At 46.3% G+C, this 17,900-nt stretch overlaps 1 protein-coding gene across 2 annotated transcripts; it reads right to left on the bottom strand.

The window, feature by feature from the left end:
* Positions 1-2,195: 2,195 nt before the first annotated feature.
* ZNF646 (zinc finger protein 646) lies at positions 2,196-17,365 on the bottom strand. Of its 2 annotated transcripts, XM_026683477.2 has the most exons (4): positions 16,960-17,365; positions 16,244-16,366; positions 5,173-10,135; positions 2,196-2,338 (listed from the first exon to the last, which is right to left on the bottom strand). In XM_026683477.2, exons 3-4 carry the CDS (start codon positions 10,006-10,008, stop codon positions 2,252-2,254), a joined length of 4,923 nt encoding a protein of 1,640 aa, XP_026539262.2. In that variant the 5' UTR covers positions 10,009-10,135; positions 16,244-16,366; positions 16,960-17,365; the 3' UTR covers positions 2,196-2,251. The 2 variants fall into 2 exon arrangements, with proteins under 2 accessions (XP_026539262.2, XP_026539263.2); XM_026683478.2 differs by lacking the exon at positions 2,196-2,338 and having other exon boundaries at positions 4,466-10,135.
* Between the last annotated feature and the right edge of the window lie 535 nt (positions 17,366-17,900).

Below are 17,900 nucleotides of genomic sequence, written 5' to 3'. Positions count from 1 at the left end.
ATTACAGGTATAAGTTGTGGTCGTTAATCAGGTCACCATGTGACTGGACCTGATTTTATGTCATATTTTCAGGCAGTCGTTAAATGAATGTTCTGGTTGCCAAGTAAATACATTTTACCCAATGGGCATTATTTTTTGCGTTTTTCTTTTTTACGTGACTACAGGAATATGTGCATGTATGTCTGCAACCATCATAACTTCAAAACCAGGTTCCAAGTAATTTGGGGGGGGGAGTCCATTGCAACTTTGGTCGCTATACAGCCATTCGTAATTCGAAGACTACCTATCACCCTTAACATGTATCCTCCTCAATACAGTTCAGCAAGATGTCTATTCAGTAAGACCATTTCCCTGTTTATGGACCCTTCAAGATAAGCTTAAAATTACAGAAGGCCTCTGTTAACAGAAGGGCAGCTTTGCACATCTATCTAGTCAGTGACAATTTGGCGCAAAATTCAAATTTGCCCAAATCTGAACAGATTTGAGCTTTTTGCTTTTCTTCAGAAAACCTAATCTTAAGGCGCCTTTGAAAACAAGCAGTGAAAAGCGATCGCTTGGATCAAAGCACTCCTTAAATGTCACTTTGGAGCTTTGGAATCACACCTGCACTACCATCCTCTTCAAGTTATTCCACGGGCTTTTACTTATGAAATAATTTGGGGTTAGAATTGAGGCTCCCTCCCTAGTCACAAATTAGGCCAGGGCTTAAAACATTTTTTTTTTTTTTAACTAGGGCATTTCTTAGCCTAATCATTTTATATATTCCATCAGAAAACATATCTACCATCTGGATCCCTTAATGCAGGGGTCCCCAACCTTTTTTGTTCCTTGGACCAGCAGTGGCGGCTTTGGGGAGCGGTTTCATGTGTGTAACCTAAATCCTACACATGTGCAAACTTTAGGTGCTCACCCACTTCAGCAGCCCATTTTACAACATACCGCAGACTGGTGCCAGACAACAAACCAGGCACTGGTTCCTGCATTGATGAGAGCCAGCAGATCTCTCTCTTCTCTGTTTATTTATCTATCATCTAATCGTTCATCTTTCATCTATCTAATCATTCATTTTTCATCTATGTATCTATTCATCTTTCATCTAATTATTCATCTATCTAATCATTCATCTTTTATCTATTTCTCTATCTCTTATTCATCTAATCATCTTTCATCTGTCTGTCTTTCTATCATCTATATCATCATCATCATCTATCTAATCTATATATAAAAAACCCTAAATAAATAATTGCAAAACAACTGATATTCAAGATGTTAGAAAATGGTTGATCCAGTCAGTGTTACAGAATGCCATAGGCCACAAGGAAGCTCTTAGAAATGGATCCCATTGATTTCACGAGGCTTTGCAAATACCACCTTATTCAACCCCCCCCCCTCAAGTGTTGGAAAAGAAACATTCCAAAATGGGAAGCCCTGCCGGAAAGTGACCTTTTGTGGACTCGAATCAGCAAGATGACAAAAAGGAAGTCTAATGCCAGGCAATGGCCATTGCCATGAGCAACTTGGTAGGCCTTGGATTCACCTAATGGTGGACTTTACTGCTTTATAAGATCAAACTACCCTATCTGTCTGCTGCTTTGCTGAAGACCTCAGCTAGCTTAATTTGACACCCCACACTCATATTCAAAATATCAGAAAAAGCACTTTCATTTTAAAAAATTAAACATAATTTATTTGCCATTGAGGTGTTTCACAGCGCAGGCCTGGGCACCAGGGGGCACCAGATAGCTTTCAAAAGAAATTCCCAGGCTGCTAAACATAAGTTAGGAGAAGTCTTCCTCTAATTGGGGAAAAATAGCCTTTTCTTGCTTGGTAACCTGAACTAGAGCATCAGTTCCTGCCAGACAGTGTGCTGGCTGGGGATGATAGTCTAGCCCACCCAGAAGGTCTCAATTTGGGAAGACTGAGGAGCACAGTATCAGTTATCTGCCCATCTCTATGAGGGCAGTGGCAGCTAATGGTTTGAGAGCAAGTCAGAACAGCAAAATATGAAGATTTGAAAATGTCTTCTCCTTTGATTTTGCCTTTCTTCATCAAACCCCCCCCCCCACAAACACATAAACACACACACACACACACACACACACACACACCACCTGGTCAGGAGCTTTCAAATCTAGTAACATCAAATAACGTCTTGAATCGTATCCCATGCCTCTGTTTAAGGAGAAGGGGAAGCATTTGAAAATGTACGAAACTCAAAATTTATTTTCCTTTTGTGAGGTTTCTGTCTTACTTACTTTTTTTTTTTTTTTTGCTGAACCAGAGCTAAAATGTCAGTTATCCAAAACAGCAGCATAAACAGGACTTGATCGTCAACATTCTGGAGTTATTGGGCATCGTAAGGATAAACATTGAAGGCAGGAAAAAAAAAAAACAGATTTCAGCTGGCAAAATAAGCCAATACATGTCCCTCCCACGCCCTATGAAAAATATTACCCTCCTATGTTAGAAAGTCTATAAAACTTTAATCACAAATGAAGAGCTCTTTTCCTACTTAAAAACATTTATTCTGCCACTGAACCAAATTCTACCTGAATGAGGACAAAATTGGGGGCTGGCCTCAGAGCAATAGTGAAACAGGTACCCGTGCCAACCCCAAAACAGAAGAAGATAGCCTGGTGATGGTCAAGTTTCTAGTCCTCTTGTTTAATTTTTTTTAATGTCTTCATAATCCCACCCACTACATCCCTATAGTCTAAAAGCTGATCACTATATACCATTTACAAATTCTAGGGATTATGAGGGTGACAGCTCTTTAATGCACCTCTAGTAACCTCTGGCTGTGCCTTGCAGAACAGGGAAAGCATGCTAAGATGCTTTGTTTCAAGGCATCTCCATTCTGGCTGGTCTTTAAAAAAAAAAACTCAGGGTGTTTGAAAAACAAGCCCATCTAATTTGGTTCCCTTCTCCGTTCCCCCCTCCCAGCTGTAGAGAAATCCCCCCAGGGGTTAGAATCCCTTCTCTGCAATCTGACCTGCATCCAGATCAACACTAAACCCTAAAGGGATCCAAGTATTCTGGGCAAAACAGAATTAAGGAATCAGCCCACTCACAGTACTCCAAGCGTTCTCTCAAGCTGAGATTCCCCCCGCCCCCCCATGACAACCGAAACAAGGAAATCTTCCCTTCCTGCTCGGTTGCCTTTCCAGTGTTGGACCGCCAGGCCTATTATCCTGAGACACCTTGCTGCTGCTTAGCATTGTTAGTCTTGCCTGTTGAGAACTGAAATGGGGAGAAATAAGGGGCATTGTTTCATATTGTGCAGGATTAGGTTTAGTGGCTCTTACTCGGGGGAATTCAGGTCCAGACTGGATGGGAGAGTAGGTAAATGCTACCTTTAACAGAAGGGTTTTCTTCTAAAAATAAATTTAAAAAAAACATCAGGTGAAGAAAGGGGGCCTGATACCATCTGTGCCGAACCCTGTGCAAATCTCATGAAGAACAAGATTAATTAGCTTTCCACACCAGCTAGGATCCCAATTATTAGGCTTATGCTAACAATATTATTTATGTTGGGAAACACTCCCCCCACCCAAAAAAATCTGGCGTCTTAAAGGCAAAGTGGCAATTGAAGAGAAATCAAAGAGAAATTAAGTGCCTTCCATGCCGCCTCAAAATAATGGTGGAACCAAACCGCATCTAGATGCGGCAGAGCTCAGAAAGTCGAGCGCCACCTTCTTCAAATTTAAAGGTAACCCAGATGCTTCTCCAAATCTAATCCAGTTTGGCGTAAAGAGAAATGAAGAATGTGAGATCGAGTCTGGCCATGAAAATCACCCTAAGGGAGAGTTTGAATCATAAAGTGATCTGTGTGCATTGCTGTTTCTTCCCCTTCAGCTGGGCACCCCATGTCTTCTTCCAAAGAGATGGACAGGTGGCTGCTACCGACCAGAGAGATCTGGTTTCTGTATCCAAGGGATAGTGAGGATAGCTATAGACAAGAAGTTAAGAGCTATATTCCCAAAGCAGGCTTCTTCCAGATGCACTTCATGGCAACACCCCTCATTCTCAGCCAATATGGTGGCAGGGGGTGGTGGGCCAACCCATCTGGAGAATGCAAGAGGGAGATCAAAAGGGGGACGAGGAAAATGGAATCTTCCTCACAAGAGATAGGCCTATAAGAAGTCCAATTAATTTCAGGAGATAAATGGTTTTTCTTGATGACTCATTTACAAAATCTCCAATTATTTTTTGCTCAAGGCCTATTCTGATAAATCACAGCCAGCAGAGGTTCTGTCAAGGAGAGCTTGCTTACCCACATAGACCTAAAACTTTCGGTCAAGTTTCTTTAGAAAGCCTTCCACATAAACCCTAGTACCTTTTCAGTGAACATTTCAGAATCCGTTTTGAAAGCGATCAAAACCTATGTCTTTTAAACTGTTTTTAATGTTTCCTTGCATACCAAGGAAACATGTACATATTTTAGTGAAGGAGGTAGAAATTTTTTTTTAAAGATTACTCCACACCAAGAATTATTGTCTTTTTCTTTAAGTCTTTGTTCAAGAACGACACTGAGACCCACCCCCAGTATTCTTGTTTTTCCTATGACAGTACTTTGCCATTAATAATAATAAAAAAATCTCAGCAATTTAAATACTATATGCAGCTTAAACATGGAGTTAGCTACTCATCTGACGCCCCAAAAGGATAGAAAATAGCTCAAAAATGCAAATAGGAGACTGTCGATGCACAATCCTCTGAAGGTCCCAAGGGTGCTTAAAGTCAGTTCCCCAAAGAGGATCCAAGACACAAAAGATAGGACATATTTCCAAAGGACGCCACAGAGATGCATTATATTATGTGCTCAATGTAATATTCCATTAGAGGAGAAAACCCACCACCTTCCTACCTCACCTGCTCTCTTCCCTGCTATCCCAGCTCGATTTTTCTGATCTATGTTCTAAAAAAAGAAAAGCCACGGAAACACGGACCCAGTTTTCCTTGTCTTATCTCCCATCCACGACCAAGTTTAACCGTTCCCTTTTTTCCAGTGTGTGGACCCGATGCTTCCCATGAAGCCAGCTTCCCACCCAGACCTCGACCGTTTCCCTGTAATTGGATCTCCCTGTCATACAATCCTGGGTGCACCTCCCCCGTGCGCCCTCAATTCCCTTCCCCTGTGATACTGCCCTCAAGGGTATGGTGCCCATCAACCTTGGTGTGCAACAACTGGTGTTGCTGGAAGGTAAGGTGGTGGAAGAACCTCTTCGAGCAGACAGGGCAGGAGAAGGTCTCTTCTCCCTCAGGCCTGCCGTGGACCTTCGTGTGGGTGGCCAACTGCTTAGCCGTCCGGAAGGCCTTGCCACAATGGGGGCATCGGTGACGTCTCTTGTCCGTGTGGATGTGAAGGTGGTTCTTGAGAGCCAGAAGGTTGTAGAAGTCCCTCTGGCAAGAGGGGCAGTGGTAGAGGCCGGTTGCGTGGGCCTTCTTGTGATTTAGCAGACTACCAGGATGGCGGTACGTCCGCTCACAGCTATGACACTTGTAAAGCTGGTCCTCTGGCAGCTTGCCTTTAGGACTGTCCCCTTTTTCCTCAGCTTGATGCCTTCTTAGATGCTGCATCAGGTCCCTGGAAGCCTGGTAAGCTTTGCCGCAATCCGAGCACTCCAAACGTTTCTTTGCACGTACACGACTGTGGTTCTTTTGGGAGGCACGGTTGCGAAAGCGTTTGGGTCGCGGCTGGTTCTGCAAAGACCCGACGGGTGCCTCTCCGGGGTTGGTCCCCTGATCTCTTTCGCAATCCGTTCTAGTTCTTTCGGTCTCTTGCCCTGGCATGACCTTGCTGAAAGAATGGGGTCGGCGCTGGTGCCTCTGCAGTTGCCGTTGCCACTTGAAGGCTTTGCCGCAGTCGGGACACTGGTGACGTTTCACTTCGTAGTGGATGCGCTGGTGGTTCTTCAGGGACATGAGATTGGGGTAAGCCTTGCTGCACAAGGGACAGGGGAAGTGCCCGACCTTGTGGCTCTTCTGGTGGTTGAGCAAGCTGCCTGCGTGGCGGTATGAGCGTCCACACTGCGCACATCTGTATGGACGCTCTTCAGGATCTGGAAGCTGCTTAGCAGGGGCCGGAAAAAGCGGGAATGTCTCTGCCTTGCTAGCTCGCTTGGCCCGAAGGGGCCTCTGATGGACCAAGTGGAACGCAGGCTCTGGCCTCCTGTCCCGATGTATGCGCTGGTGGCTGGCCAGTTGCTTTTGGAGACGGAACGCTTTGGGGCACTCAGCACATCGGTAGCGTTTGGTTTCAAAATGGGTGCGGTTGTGGTTTTTGAGGGCCATGAGATTGTAGAACTGCTTCTGGCAAATGCTGCAGTGAAAGAGGCCTGTCTTATGGGTCTGTTTGTGGTTGATGAGGCTGCCGGCATGCTTGTAGCTGCGTCCACAAACATCACACTGGAAGGGGCGTTCCAAGAGAGAGTCTTCCTCTTCCGCCTGAGGGCCCTTCTCCTCTGCTGCTCCTTCTTCCTCTTTCTCTGTTGTCTCCATTTCCTGTATTGCTTGGTGGTCCTCCATCTTCTCATTCCCTTCTCCAGGAACATCACATTCCTGAGCTTCTCTGCTCTTTGACAGCCCTGAGCTCAACTCTTCCCCTTGTTCCACTCTTTCTTTTCCTATAGGACAGGCAAGGAAAGAATTGCTTGGAGGAGCTTCTCCATTTTGGGAAGCGCCACACGGCTCATCCTTTAGCCTCTCGTAAGTGCAAGGCAGCTCCCTTTCTGCAGCAGGGATCAGTTGTCGGAGTTGGGGTACGCTGCCGTTCATCTTGCATCTTGGGTGGTTTCGAAGGTGATTCCGATAGGCAGACAAATTACGGTACTGCCGGCAACAGATGCTGCACTGGTAATCTCCAATCAGGTGGATCTTTTTGTGATTAACTAAGCTGCCACCATGACGGTAGGTCTTGCCACACTGACCACAGGCGTAAGGCCGGCTGTCCAGTAGGTCATCAGCAAGAGGAAGTGTTTCCACCAAAGGTGGGGGTGGATGGGGCGGGTCATCCTCCATGCGTGGAGCTCGCCGGAGCTGGATAGAGGTATCGGCCAGGGCTGCTGCTTTCTCTTCCAGATGCCCATTACTGTGCTCTTCCAAGCTGGCCATATCGTCAAATGTCTGTCCACAATAACCACAGATGTGGGAGAAGAGCTGCTCCTCCTCAGGATCCCCTCCACCATCCAGCTGCTCTTCGGTTTCCCTTTTCAGCACATGCGGACTGTCACTCCGGCCTTCGCCCTCCTCATGCAAGAGGCTGTGGTGATCCTGAAGGCTCTCTTCGCTGGGGAAGATCATGCCACAGAGGCTGCAGAGGAATGGCTGCTCCTCAGTATGGCCTTCACCCATGGGGTTGTCCTGGCCAGATGCTGTGGCCTTGGCATGCCCGTGGAAATGGTGTTTTAGAGCGAGGAGGGTGGGATACTCTTTAGGGCAGAGAGAACATTGGTAGATGCCAGCTTGATGGGTCTGTCGGTGGTCAATTAAGTTCTTGGCCTGGTGAAAGCCCAACCCACACTGCTCACAGAGATAAGGAAGGCCTTCAGAATCGTCAGGCAATGGGGAAGACGCTTGTGACTGGGTTTGCCAGTCATTGGCTGTGGCATCTTTTTCCAGAACACTGCAACTCTCTCTCAGTTCTTCTGCCAAAGATAAAGCCATAGGCATGGCGGTGCCAGCTTCAGTGTCAGTGTCCTCATTTGTGGTCACCAGTGTCTCGGACAGTCCTCTCCTGGGCCTCTGATGGCCACGCAAGTGACTTTTGAGGGAGGCCACGTTTTGGAAGTGTTTGCTGCAAAGTGAACAGCTGAAGTCACCTGTCTGGTGCGTCTGCTTATGATTGATGAGGCTTCCTGAATGCCGGTACGACTTGCCACACAGCTCACACTCATAGAGACGCTGGATGGGGACAGGTGGCTCGGTTCCTTCCACCACCCCTTCCAAACGCTCCCTTCCATTGCCGTGTTGCACGGCGTGAGTCTGCAGGCTAGCCACAGTAGGGAAGGCCAACCCGCACTGGTGACAAATCTGAGGCATCTCTGAGGCTGGGAGGATGTCCTCAGCCACTGTTGCCCCATTCTCCAGGGCTTCTACGTCCTGTTTAATAGTCTGAAGAAGATCTGCTTCCTGAGAGTGAAGGACGCCAAGCCTAGGCACCTCGGCCACCTCAATGTCCTCTGTGCAGGGCAGATGGCGTAGCTGATGAAGCTGGAATTCGGCCTCTTCCTCAAAACTCTCTCCGCAATTACTGCAGGTCAAGCCGTCCCCTAATTCTTTGCTCCGCATGCGCGCAGCCCGCAAATGCACGCGGACGTGGTTCCGGAGTGCCATGAGGTTGGAGTATTGCTTGGGACAGATGGAGCACTGGAAGATTCCTGTTTGATGAGTGTGGCGATGGTTCACCAGACTGCCGCGGTGGCGATAACTCCGCCCGCAATCTTCACACCGGTAGGGTCGCTCTTCCTCCCCGAGAGTCCTTTCTTCCTCTTCCTTGGGACAGGCAGCTGGTCCACTCCAGGCGTCCGAGGGCTGGGTTGGGCAGTTGTCAGGGTAGTCCTGTGCTTTTGATGGGTCCAGGATCCCAGACGGGTGCTGGGAAGCCTCTTCTGGGGCCGAGGAGTTGAGCTTGGACCTGAGGTGGACCCGCAAGTGGTTCTTCAAGGCGGCCAAATTGTACAACTGTTTTGAACAGACGGTACAACTGTACACCCCAATCTGATGGCTCTTCCTATGGTTAATGAGACTCCCCGCATGGCGGTATGTCTTCCCACAGTCCCCACAGCGGAAAGGGCGCTCTTCAGACATGGGAAAGCCTTCCTCGCTCTTCAGGCGGGCTTCCCAAGCTTCGTTGGAGCTGGGGGCTGCTTGGGAAGGGCTACTGCCCTCAGCCTCTTCTTCTTCATCTGCCTCCTTTGGGTAAAGGCAACTGTGTTCCTTTAATTCCTCCTCGTCAGCAAAGGTCCCACCGCAGCGGACGCACAGCTCTCCATCTGGATTACAGCGTTCTCCACCACCGGCCTTGGAGGTATCTTTGAGGCTGCAGGGAGCCCTGTCCCCGAAGCCTGTGCCCACAGGAGGAGGCTGATAGATGTCCAACTTTGCTGATGTTTCTATCGAGTCCTCCTCCCAAACATCATGCTCCAAATCCTCCCAGGCTGACGGGTCTGTGGATTTGCTCTCTTCCTGGTTGTGGGCTTTCTGATGACTCAGCAGCTCCGAGGGCAACCGGAAGGCTTTGTGGCAAAAGCGGCACTTGTAGGGTCGATACTCTGAATGGAGACGAGCGTGGCTTCTGAGGGCCATGAGGTTGGAGAACTCCTTGTAACACATAGCACACTGATAGACCCCCAGAGTGTGGCTCTGTTTGTGATTAGTCAAGCTGCCGGGGTGTTTGTAAGCTTTATCACACTGGTTGCATTTGTAACGGCGCTCATCCTCCATGGCAGCCAGCAGCCCAGACTCTTCCCCATCCTCCTCATGCCCTGGGAGCAGATCCTGCTTCTCCTCTTTCATTTTGATTGGAAACTCCTGCTGAGAATAGTCAGCTGGCACCACCGACTCAGCAATGTACTTCTCCAGGTTGGACAACAGGCTCCCACTGCTGCCTTCCATCCCAGAACGGGAGTCAACATCTGGAGAAGACGTACCTTGGCCCCTTTGGAAGCTGTAACTCCCATCCCTCTGGCCTTCTTCCTGCTCCTGGATGGCCTGAGCTGGGCAGTGGTGGCTTGGAAGCTGGGATGAGACTCGGAAGCTTCTGCCGCAGTCTGGGCATTTGTGACGCTTCTCTTCCGTATGAGTGCGCAGGTGACTCTTCAGGGACATGGGGTTGGAGAAATCCTTGTGGCACAGCAGGCAGCGGAAAAGGCCTACCTCGTGGGTACGGCGGTGATTCACCAGGCTGCCGGCGTGGCGGTAGCTCCGCGGGCACTGCTTGCATTTGTATGGCCGTTCCTCTTGACCCATAGGCGGCTCACTGCTCAGAGCAGCATCACCCTCAGCCATTGCTCACGTCCAATGTCCTTCTTAATCCTGTCTCTCTTTAAAGAGGGATCCACAGGCATTCAGACATACCCCTCAAGTCTCATTGCAGAGCTTCAGGTCCCCTCTTCTCACCCAACCATTCCAAGACCTGCAGAGAGAAAGAGGGGCAGTAATGAGGTGGAATCCCCGTGATCAGAGTGAGCATCGCTGGAACCATCACGCGCAAAAAACAAGTCAGGTACCACAAATCACATCTTTGTATAGGAGCAGTATTTCTCACCTTGGGTTTTATTTAAGGCATATGGACTTAAACTCCCAGAATTCCCCAGTAAGCACGCTGGCTAGGGAATGCTGGGAATTGAAATCCACAAACATTGCTAAGGTTGAGAAACACTTGTGCAAAGTCGAGGGCTTTGGTATACAAGTAGTCCTTGACTTACGACTACAATTGAGCCCAGAATTCATGCTGCTAAGTGAGAAATTTGTTAAGTGAGTTTTGCCCCATTTTATGGCTTTTCTTGCCACAGTTGTTAAATGAATTACTGCAGCTCTAAAATTAGGAACATGGTTGTTAGGTGAATCTGGCTCCCCCACGGACTTTGCATGTCAGAAGGTCACAAAAGAGGGTCACATGTCTCTGGGACACTGCAACCGTCAGAAATATGAACCAATTGTGAAGCATCCAAATTTAAATCATGTAACCATGGGGATTCTGCAATGGTCATAAGTTTGAAAAATGGTCATAAATTACTTTTTTCAGTGGCATTGTAACTTCAAATCTGGAAATCTTATCGGTATCTTACAGTATTTAACAGAGATGGGAGACCTTTTTCTGTAAAGGATGGCTAATTTTCTGAGGGGAATTGGCAGCAGGTGTACCACTATATGCCACAGTTCATTTAGTGACCAATTTGTCATTCTTAATTTTTCTAATTATATTAATGATAAGAGTTTAAGGCTTTTTAGAGCAGTGTATCTCAATCTTGGCCACCTTAAGATGTGTGGGCTTCAATTCCCAGAATTCCTGAGTGAGCATGCTGGCTAGGGAATTCTTGGAGTTGAAGTCCATATGTCTTTAAAAGTGGCCACAGTTGAGAAACACTTCTTTAGAGTTTGATGAGGTAATTGTGGAGTCCCCCCCCCCCAAAAAAAATCATTTTGTTGTTGCACTCTTTTCATATTTTTAATTATAGTGTCTTTCTTACACTGGGTCATTCCCACCCACCCCAGCCTCTCCATATTCAGAGCCGACCAGCATACTGCCTATCTGTTACACCCCTTTAATTAAGAAAAATTCTGCCAAAATGCAGTAGATGTTAATTATGGATAGCTTTTTATTTAGCTCAGGACTTAATTGGATTTTTCCCTCTGATTTCTTCCCCTATTCATATATCTTTGCAACTTCACTACTGTTTAAAAATCCCTTGAATCTTCTCTTTTGCACAATCTGAAAGGTCTAAACCAAATTAGTATCTTTAGAAGCAAGGATGCAACTTCACCAAAAGGAACCATTAAATGGGGCCAACAGGAAGAGATCTGTTTCTTTTTCTTCCTGCTTCATTAATAGGAAGCTGAGCCTTCAAGTCAGTTTGACTTCTGGAGAATGGTTGGACCTGTCCCTGTGGCTTTCTTGACAATTGTTTTTCAGAAGTGTATTTCTGGTCTGAGAGGAAATCACTGCATTGCTTCATGTCCAACTCACAGATTTCCAGCTTCGTGCCTAAAAGCTGATCTCAACATCTATACAAGTAATCCTCGACTTATAACACTGTTTGTTTAGGGACTGTTCTAAGTTACAACAGGACCATTTTTCACACTTATGACTGTTGCCAGCATCCCCTTGGTCATAGGTTCAAAATTCGGATGCTTGGCCCAACTGACTCATATTTATGACAGTTGCAATGTCCCGAGATCATGTGATCACCTTTTGTGACCTTCTGATAAGCAGAGTCAACGGGGAAGCCAGATTCAATTAACAACCATGTTCCTAAATTAACCTAACCGCGGTGATTTGCTTAACAACTGTGGCAAGGAAGGTTGTAAAATGGAGCAAAACTCAATTAACTGTCTCTCTTAGCAACATAAATTTTGGGCTCAATTGTTGTTGTAAGAAGAGGATTACCTGTTAGGGTTTTTTTTTTTTAAAAAAAACAGGGGCGAAGTTTTTATTAGGGGATGCACCAAAATACTCCCACCCTCCAAAGAGGGAAAGGAACAAGAAGACAGCAGGAAAAAGACAATGATGACTTAGTCTAGACCAGGGGTCGCCAACCTTTTGGACCTCAGGAACCACCAAACTCATAATTTTAGATCCCAGGGACCACTAACTGGTTCTGTGGGCGTGGCCAAATTTGTGGATGCGGCTTGGTGGTCATGTGACTGGCTGGGCATGGCTTGTATGTAAATATTATAAATATTTATATAAATATTGATTTTTTTATAAAAAAAGAGTAAATTTTACCCAAAATCAGGCAAAGCAGGCAGGCAGATTGAGTTGCTCACAGAATCACAGATTCATTCAGAAATCTATCTATCTGCCATTGGCTAGCTCAGTCAGCAAACTCACAAAATTAACTCACAACACACCATGCATGTAAATATTGAATTTTTTATTTAAAAAAACAACAACTTTTACCTCAAATCAGGCAAAGCAGGCAGGCAGATTGAGTTGCTCACAGAATCACAGATTCATTCAGAAATCTATCTATCTGCCATTGGCTAGCTCAGTCTGTCACATAAAATTTGCTAGCAAGCAAACTCACACAATTAACTCACAATACACCATGTATGTAAATATTGAATTTTTTATAAAAAAAGAGTAAATTTTATCCAAAATCAGGCAAAGCAGGCAGATTGAGTTGCTCACAGAATCACAGATTCATTCAGAAATCTATCTATCTGCCATTGGCTAGCTCAGTCTGTCACATAAAATTTGCTAGCAAGCAAACTCACACAATTAACTCACAACACACCATGTATGTAAATATTGAATTTTTTATAAAAAAAAAGAGTAAATTTTATCCAAAATCAGGCAAAGCAAGCAGATTGAGTTGCTCACAGAATCATTCAGTGATCTATCTATCTGCCATCGGCTAGCTCAGTCTCTCAAATTTGCTTGCCATGAGTCTGCATTGAATTTGCTTGCAAGCAAACCTTCAGTCCTAAAGGAGGTTCGGCTGTGCTTAGCTAGAAAGCAAGAAATCCAACCACTTCCTGCTTCCTAGCTAATCTAAATCTCCCAGCACAGCAGAACAGATGATGATCAGGAAAAGGAAAAATGGCAACTTAGCAGACAAGTTTGCCGGGTAAGGAGTGAGTGGGTGGGGAAGGTTCCCACGGGCCATGTGGGCAGCGTAGCCTTGTGTTTCTGTGCAGCCTGGAGTAATTGCTTTGGGGAAGGTGCTCTGGGGGTGAGATTTCTCTGCGGTCCACCAAAATGTTCTCATGGCCTAACTGGTTGGCGACCGCTGGTCTAGACCACTGGTGTCAAACTCGATTTCATTGAAGGCCACATTGTGACTGGGGTGTGGGGAGGGGGGCTGCAGGGGGGGGCGTGGCCAGCATGATGTCACCTGTGTTGGGAGCGCTGTGGTGGCCCAAGCGCTCTGCCAGCAAAAATGGGCTCCAATCCAATGTTTTCGGCTGTGACGGCCTCCTGCAACCCTCTACCAGCAAAAACGAAGGAAAACAGCTTTCCTGCACCCCTCCGTTTTTCTGGCAGAGGCACTGCGGGATGATCCTTCAATGTTTCCAGGCTGGGCCCACAGGTCAGATCTAAGCACCCCATGGGCCAGATCCAGCCCACGGGCCTTGAACTTGACACTCCTGGTCTAGAGGACTCGTCCCTGATGGGATAATACTAAAATGGATAAGCTTTTGTGAAACTGCATCCTGATATCCCTGGATATCTTACAGCAAGGGTCCCCAACCCCTGTGCTGTAGCCCACTATTGGGCCGTGGCTCATTCAGAACCAGTCTGCGCAAATGGCGGGTGAGCACAGAAGCATATGCAGCTTGTTTTGTGAGCAACGAGCACATGTGTGTGCATGAATCTCCATTTGTGTGAGTGGCAGGTGCTCAGGCAAGAAGCTCCATTTTCACGTGCCCACCACTCACAAAAATAGAGTTGTAAGTATGCCTACCACTTGCACGGAACCATCCTCCCCCTGCCCTGAGGGCTGCTAAGCTGAAAAGGTTGAGGACCGCTGCCTTACAGCAAACTTCCAAATGATTGTTTTGGAAATTGAGGAATTGCTGAACTTGCATAAAGCAAATGGTTTCAGCCCTTCTCTACACACACAAAATGGATTATTAACCCATGACTATAATTGAGTGATAAGATGCTTGAAACCCATTATCTCTAAGTTGCATCTCCATAAGCAACCAGCTTTCCTCTCTCTTCCTCATCCCAGTTTAAAATCTAAGTCTAGCTATTCAAATGAAGCTAGATCAAGTGAGGTACTAATACCACTCTATAAAGCCTTACTAAACACACCTGGAATACTGCATCCAGTTTTGGTCACTACACTATAAAGAGTGGTATCTAGAAAGAAAGCAGAGAAGAGCAACCAGGATGATTAGGGGACTGGAGGCTAAAACATATGAAGAACGGTTGCAGGAACTGGGCATAGCTAGTTTAGTGAAGAGAGGAACCAGGGGAGACATGATAGCAATGTTTCAATATTTAAGGTGCTGCCACAGAGAGGAAGGGATTAAGCTATTTTCCAAAGCATCCGGAGGCCAAACAAGATATAATGGATGGAAAACTGAACAAGGAGACATTCAATCTAGAAATAAGGATAAATTTTCTGACCATGAGAACAATCAACCTATGGAACAGTTTGCCTTCGGAAGTTATGGGAGCTTCATCACTGGAGGTTTTTAAAAGGAGACTGGATTGCCATCTGTCAGAAATGGTGTAAGGTCTTTTGCTTGGGTGGGGGTTGGACTGGATGACATACAAGGTCCCATCCAACTATGTTAATCTGTTAGTCCAAGTGGAGCTCATGAAAGCTCATGGCTTATAATAAAGGTTGGTTTGTCCGCAAAGGTGTTTTCGAAATTGTCAACTTCAAGCTCTAAGCAATTGCTTGGGTCCCCATAAGTGGGAAAAGCACAGGCTCCTGGCCACTGATGTTGAAGTGGCTGTCTCTGTTTTCTTTGGCTAGCCGTGCTAATCAGGATTTACTGAATACTATCACCCAGCACAATAAACCGCAATCCACAGTTTCCAAGCCACGGTGGTTCAGTTTACACAATATGTTGGGACTGTGTAACTGGCACGAATTTAGTCCTCAATTTACGACCACAACAGAGCCCAAAATTTCTTTTGCTAGGTGAGACAGTTGCTAAGTGAATGTTGCCTCATTTTACAACCTTTCTTGCTGCAGTTGCTAAGTAAATTGCTACAATTGTTAAGTTAGTAAGCCAGTTGTTAAGTGAACCTGGCTTCCCTATTGACTTTGCTTGTCAAAAGATCACAGAGGGATCACATGACTCCCAGATATTGCAATCGTCATAAATATGAGCCAGTTGCCAAGCACCCCAATTTTGATCACATGACCGGGAAATACTGCGAAGGCTGTGTGAAAAACGGTCATAAGTCACTTGTTTCAGTGTTGTTATTAATTCAAATAAATTATTTCTCCCCTCAGAAGGGCACCTCTGTGAAGAAGTCTGCTACATGTACGTAGGTATACATGTGTGTGCTGTAATTTTCCCATCTCCCCTTTTTGCAATGTCTTCCCACAGGGACCAGGCAGTATCAAATCAGAAAAGGAGTCATCACAAACATCACCAGTCACAAAAAACAGAATGAATAATCTCTGAATGCCGGCTTCTTAGAAAAGGGTCCCATCAGGACACAAGAGGAAATGTTATGCCCTGGTAGTAGACTTCCTGGAAATATCTGACTAGTTGTGATAGGTATTAGAATATGGATTGTTCATTCTTTGGTTCTTAACACACAATTGTATTATGAAAACAGTGATAGCAATGGTTATTGCTCTGATTATTTTGTCGGGGACTGGGGAGCTCTTATCACATGGGTGTTAGCTTCCTTTAAGCATTAACTTGATAAGATGGGAGACTTTTTATAACAAATACACATAGGTGTTAGCTAGTGTCTAAAATAAAAGCTGCTCTGTACTAAATAAACCACACTGGGTTTTTAAAATACCAATAAGCAAGTTTCAGCTTCTGGGCCCTAAAACCCAGGAAAGAGGGGGCACAATTAAGTAACAGTAAATCAAGTTACCTCAAATTATGAAATCCTCAGCTTGTGGTTGGGTGTGTTAGAACTGGTTTTTATTGCAGCGATGTAGAGTAACCTTCTCCAGTTGAACATCTTATACAGCACATTGGAATAATCCCCTATTCTCTAAGAACAGAAAGACTGAGAATTGTATTTTGAAAGAGATAGGAAACTAACTTAGGTCAGAGACTATAGGTCAGAAATATAGGATTTTCTGAAGCAGAACAAAACAGTAGTTTTAAATCTCTAAGGAACAAAGAACTTAGGTAGGTCTAATAAACTAGGTATCTCAGTGCCCAGAGTTCGATTTCACCAGATGTCATTCTTTTAGTTTTGTTCTGCTCAATAACAGAAATTTTCTTGTATGCCTTCTCTCCTGCCCAATCATTTTATTCTAATCACAAGGCACAAGGAGAGATCCAGGAAGTAGATAATTTTTCTCACTCAACAATAACAAAAAAGCATGGTTTTATAATAAACAGAGCTACAGTGCACAAAGGTTTTATTAGATTACTCTGAACCCAGGCTTTCCCCAATTTTTACTCTCCATATGGTTGAGCCTGTAATGCCCATCAGCCTTGAACCTCACCATGCAAAGTTGCAGCTAGTTGTAGTTTATTGCAGTTTAAAACATTTGGATGGCAACCAGGCTGGAAGAATTACTCACTGAATACAAGTGAATACATGCACACATGGCCACAAACATGCTGATTTCTCACCTGTCAAATCATTCTGAATTTCCCAGATCGGCACAACATTCATTTATCAGGAGCCACCGACACAAACTTCTTTCCTCCCAAAACAGGGAATGCGGCCCAGAGCCAGACATATTAATGTACATTAAAACACAGCACAAAATGCGTTGGGTGATGAGTGGGGTTAAGCTGATTTTTCGGTTTTGGGGGGCCGAGTTTTAAGCTGAGCTGATTTTTCCAAAAGCCTAAGGCATTCAAGGCCACATCCTTCAGAATCCAGGCAGGCCTTCAGAGCCCCATCTTTGGAGCAGGAGGTTATCAAGGAAGAAGCCCCGTCCCAGAGGCTGAAGAAGACACGTGGAGGAGACCCTGAGTGATGAGGGGAAAGAGAGAGAGACAGGCGGGGAGCTGGACCTCCAATCGAGGCATCCAGTGCATTTCAGGACATCCCAGCGGGAAGCATCCCGTTCAAGTAGGGCGACAGCAAGAGCAGCCCGCAGGCTTCCTAAGGCATCCGGCGTCGAAGGAGGCCGCGATCAGGGCCGAAAACCCCGAGATTCGGGTTCAGGAGCGCCAGGGTCCACGGCCCTCGCTTCTCCCGGGAGGCTCCGGGCGGGCGGGCTGGCGGAGATCACAGTCCGCGACGTAGCTCGCCCTGAGGTAGAAGAGAGGCCCCACGACGACCCACTATTTCCCGGGAAGAGAACCCCCACCGAGCTCTTCGCCTCCCGTTCGGCGAGCAACGGACGGATCGGGCCGAGGGGAACCAAACGGACGAGGGGGAGGCAAGGCGGGCAAGGCCAAATCCTCCGGGGCCCCTCGGAAGCCCCGCCGTTCCCTGAGACGGGGTCCCGCACGCCGGACTGAGCGGCCCGGCAACGCCTCCAGGCCTCGAGACCCCGGGATTTACTGGTAGGGAGTCCCGCAGGAGAGGGCAACAACAAATACTTCCTTTTGTTGCTAGG

Source organism: Notechis scutatus, chromosome Z, assembly GCF_049901735.1.
Source record: "Notechis scutatus isolate UNSWTSFEM ecotype Mainland chromosome Z, rNotScu1.2, whole genome shotgun sequence".
Taxonomy (NCBI): Eukaryota; Metazoa; Chordata; class Lepidosauria; order Squamata; family Elapidae; genus Notechis; species Notechis scutatus.
This window is presented reverse-complemented; position numbering and strand designations above follow the sequence as displayed.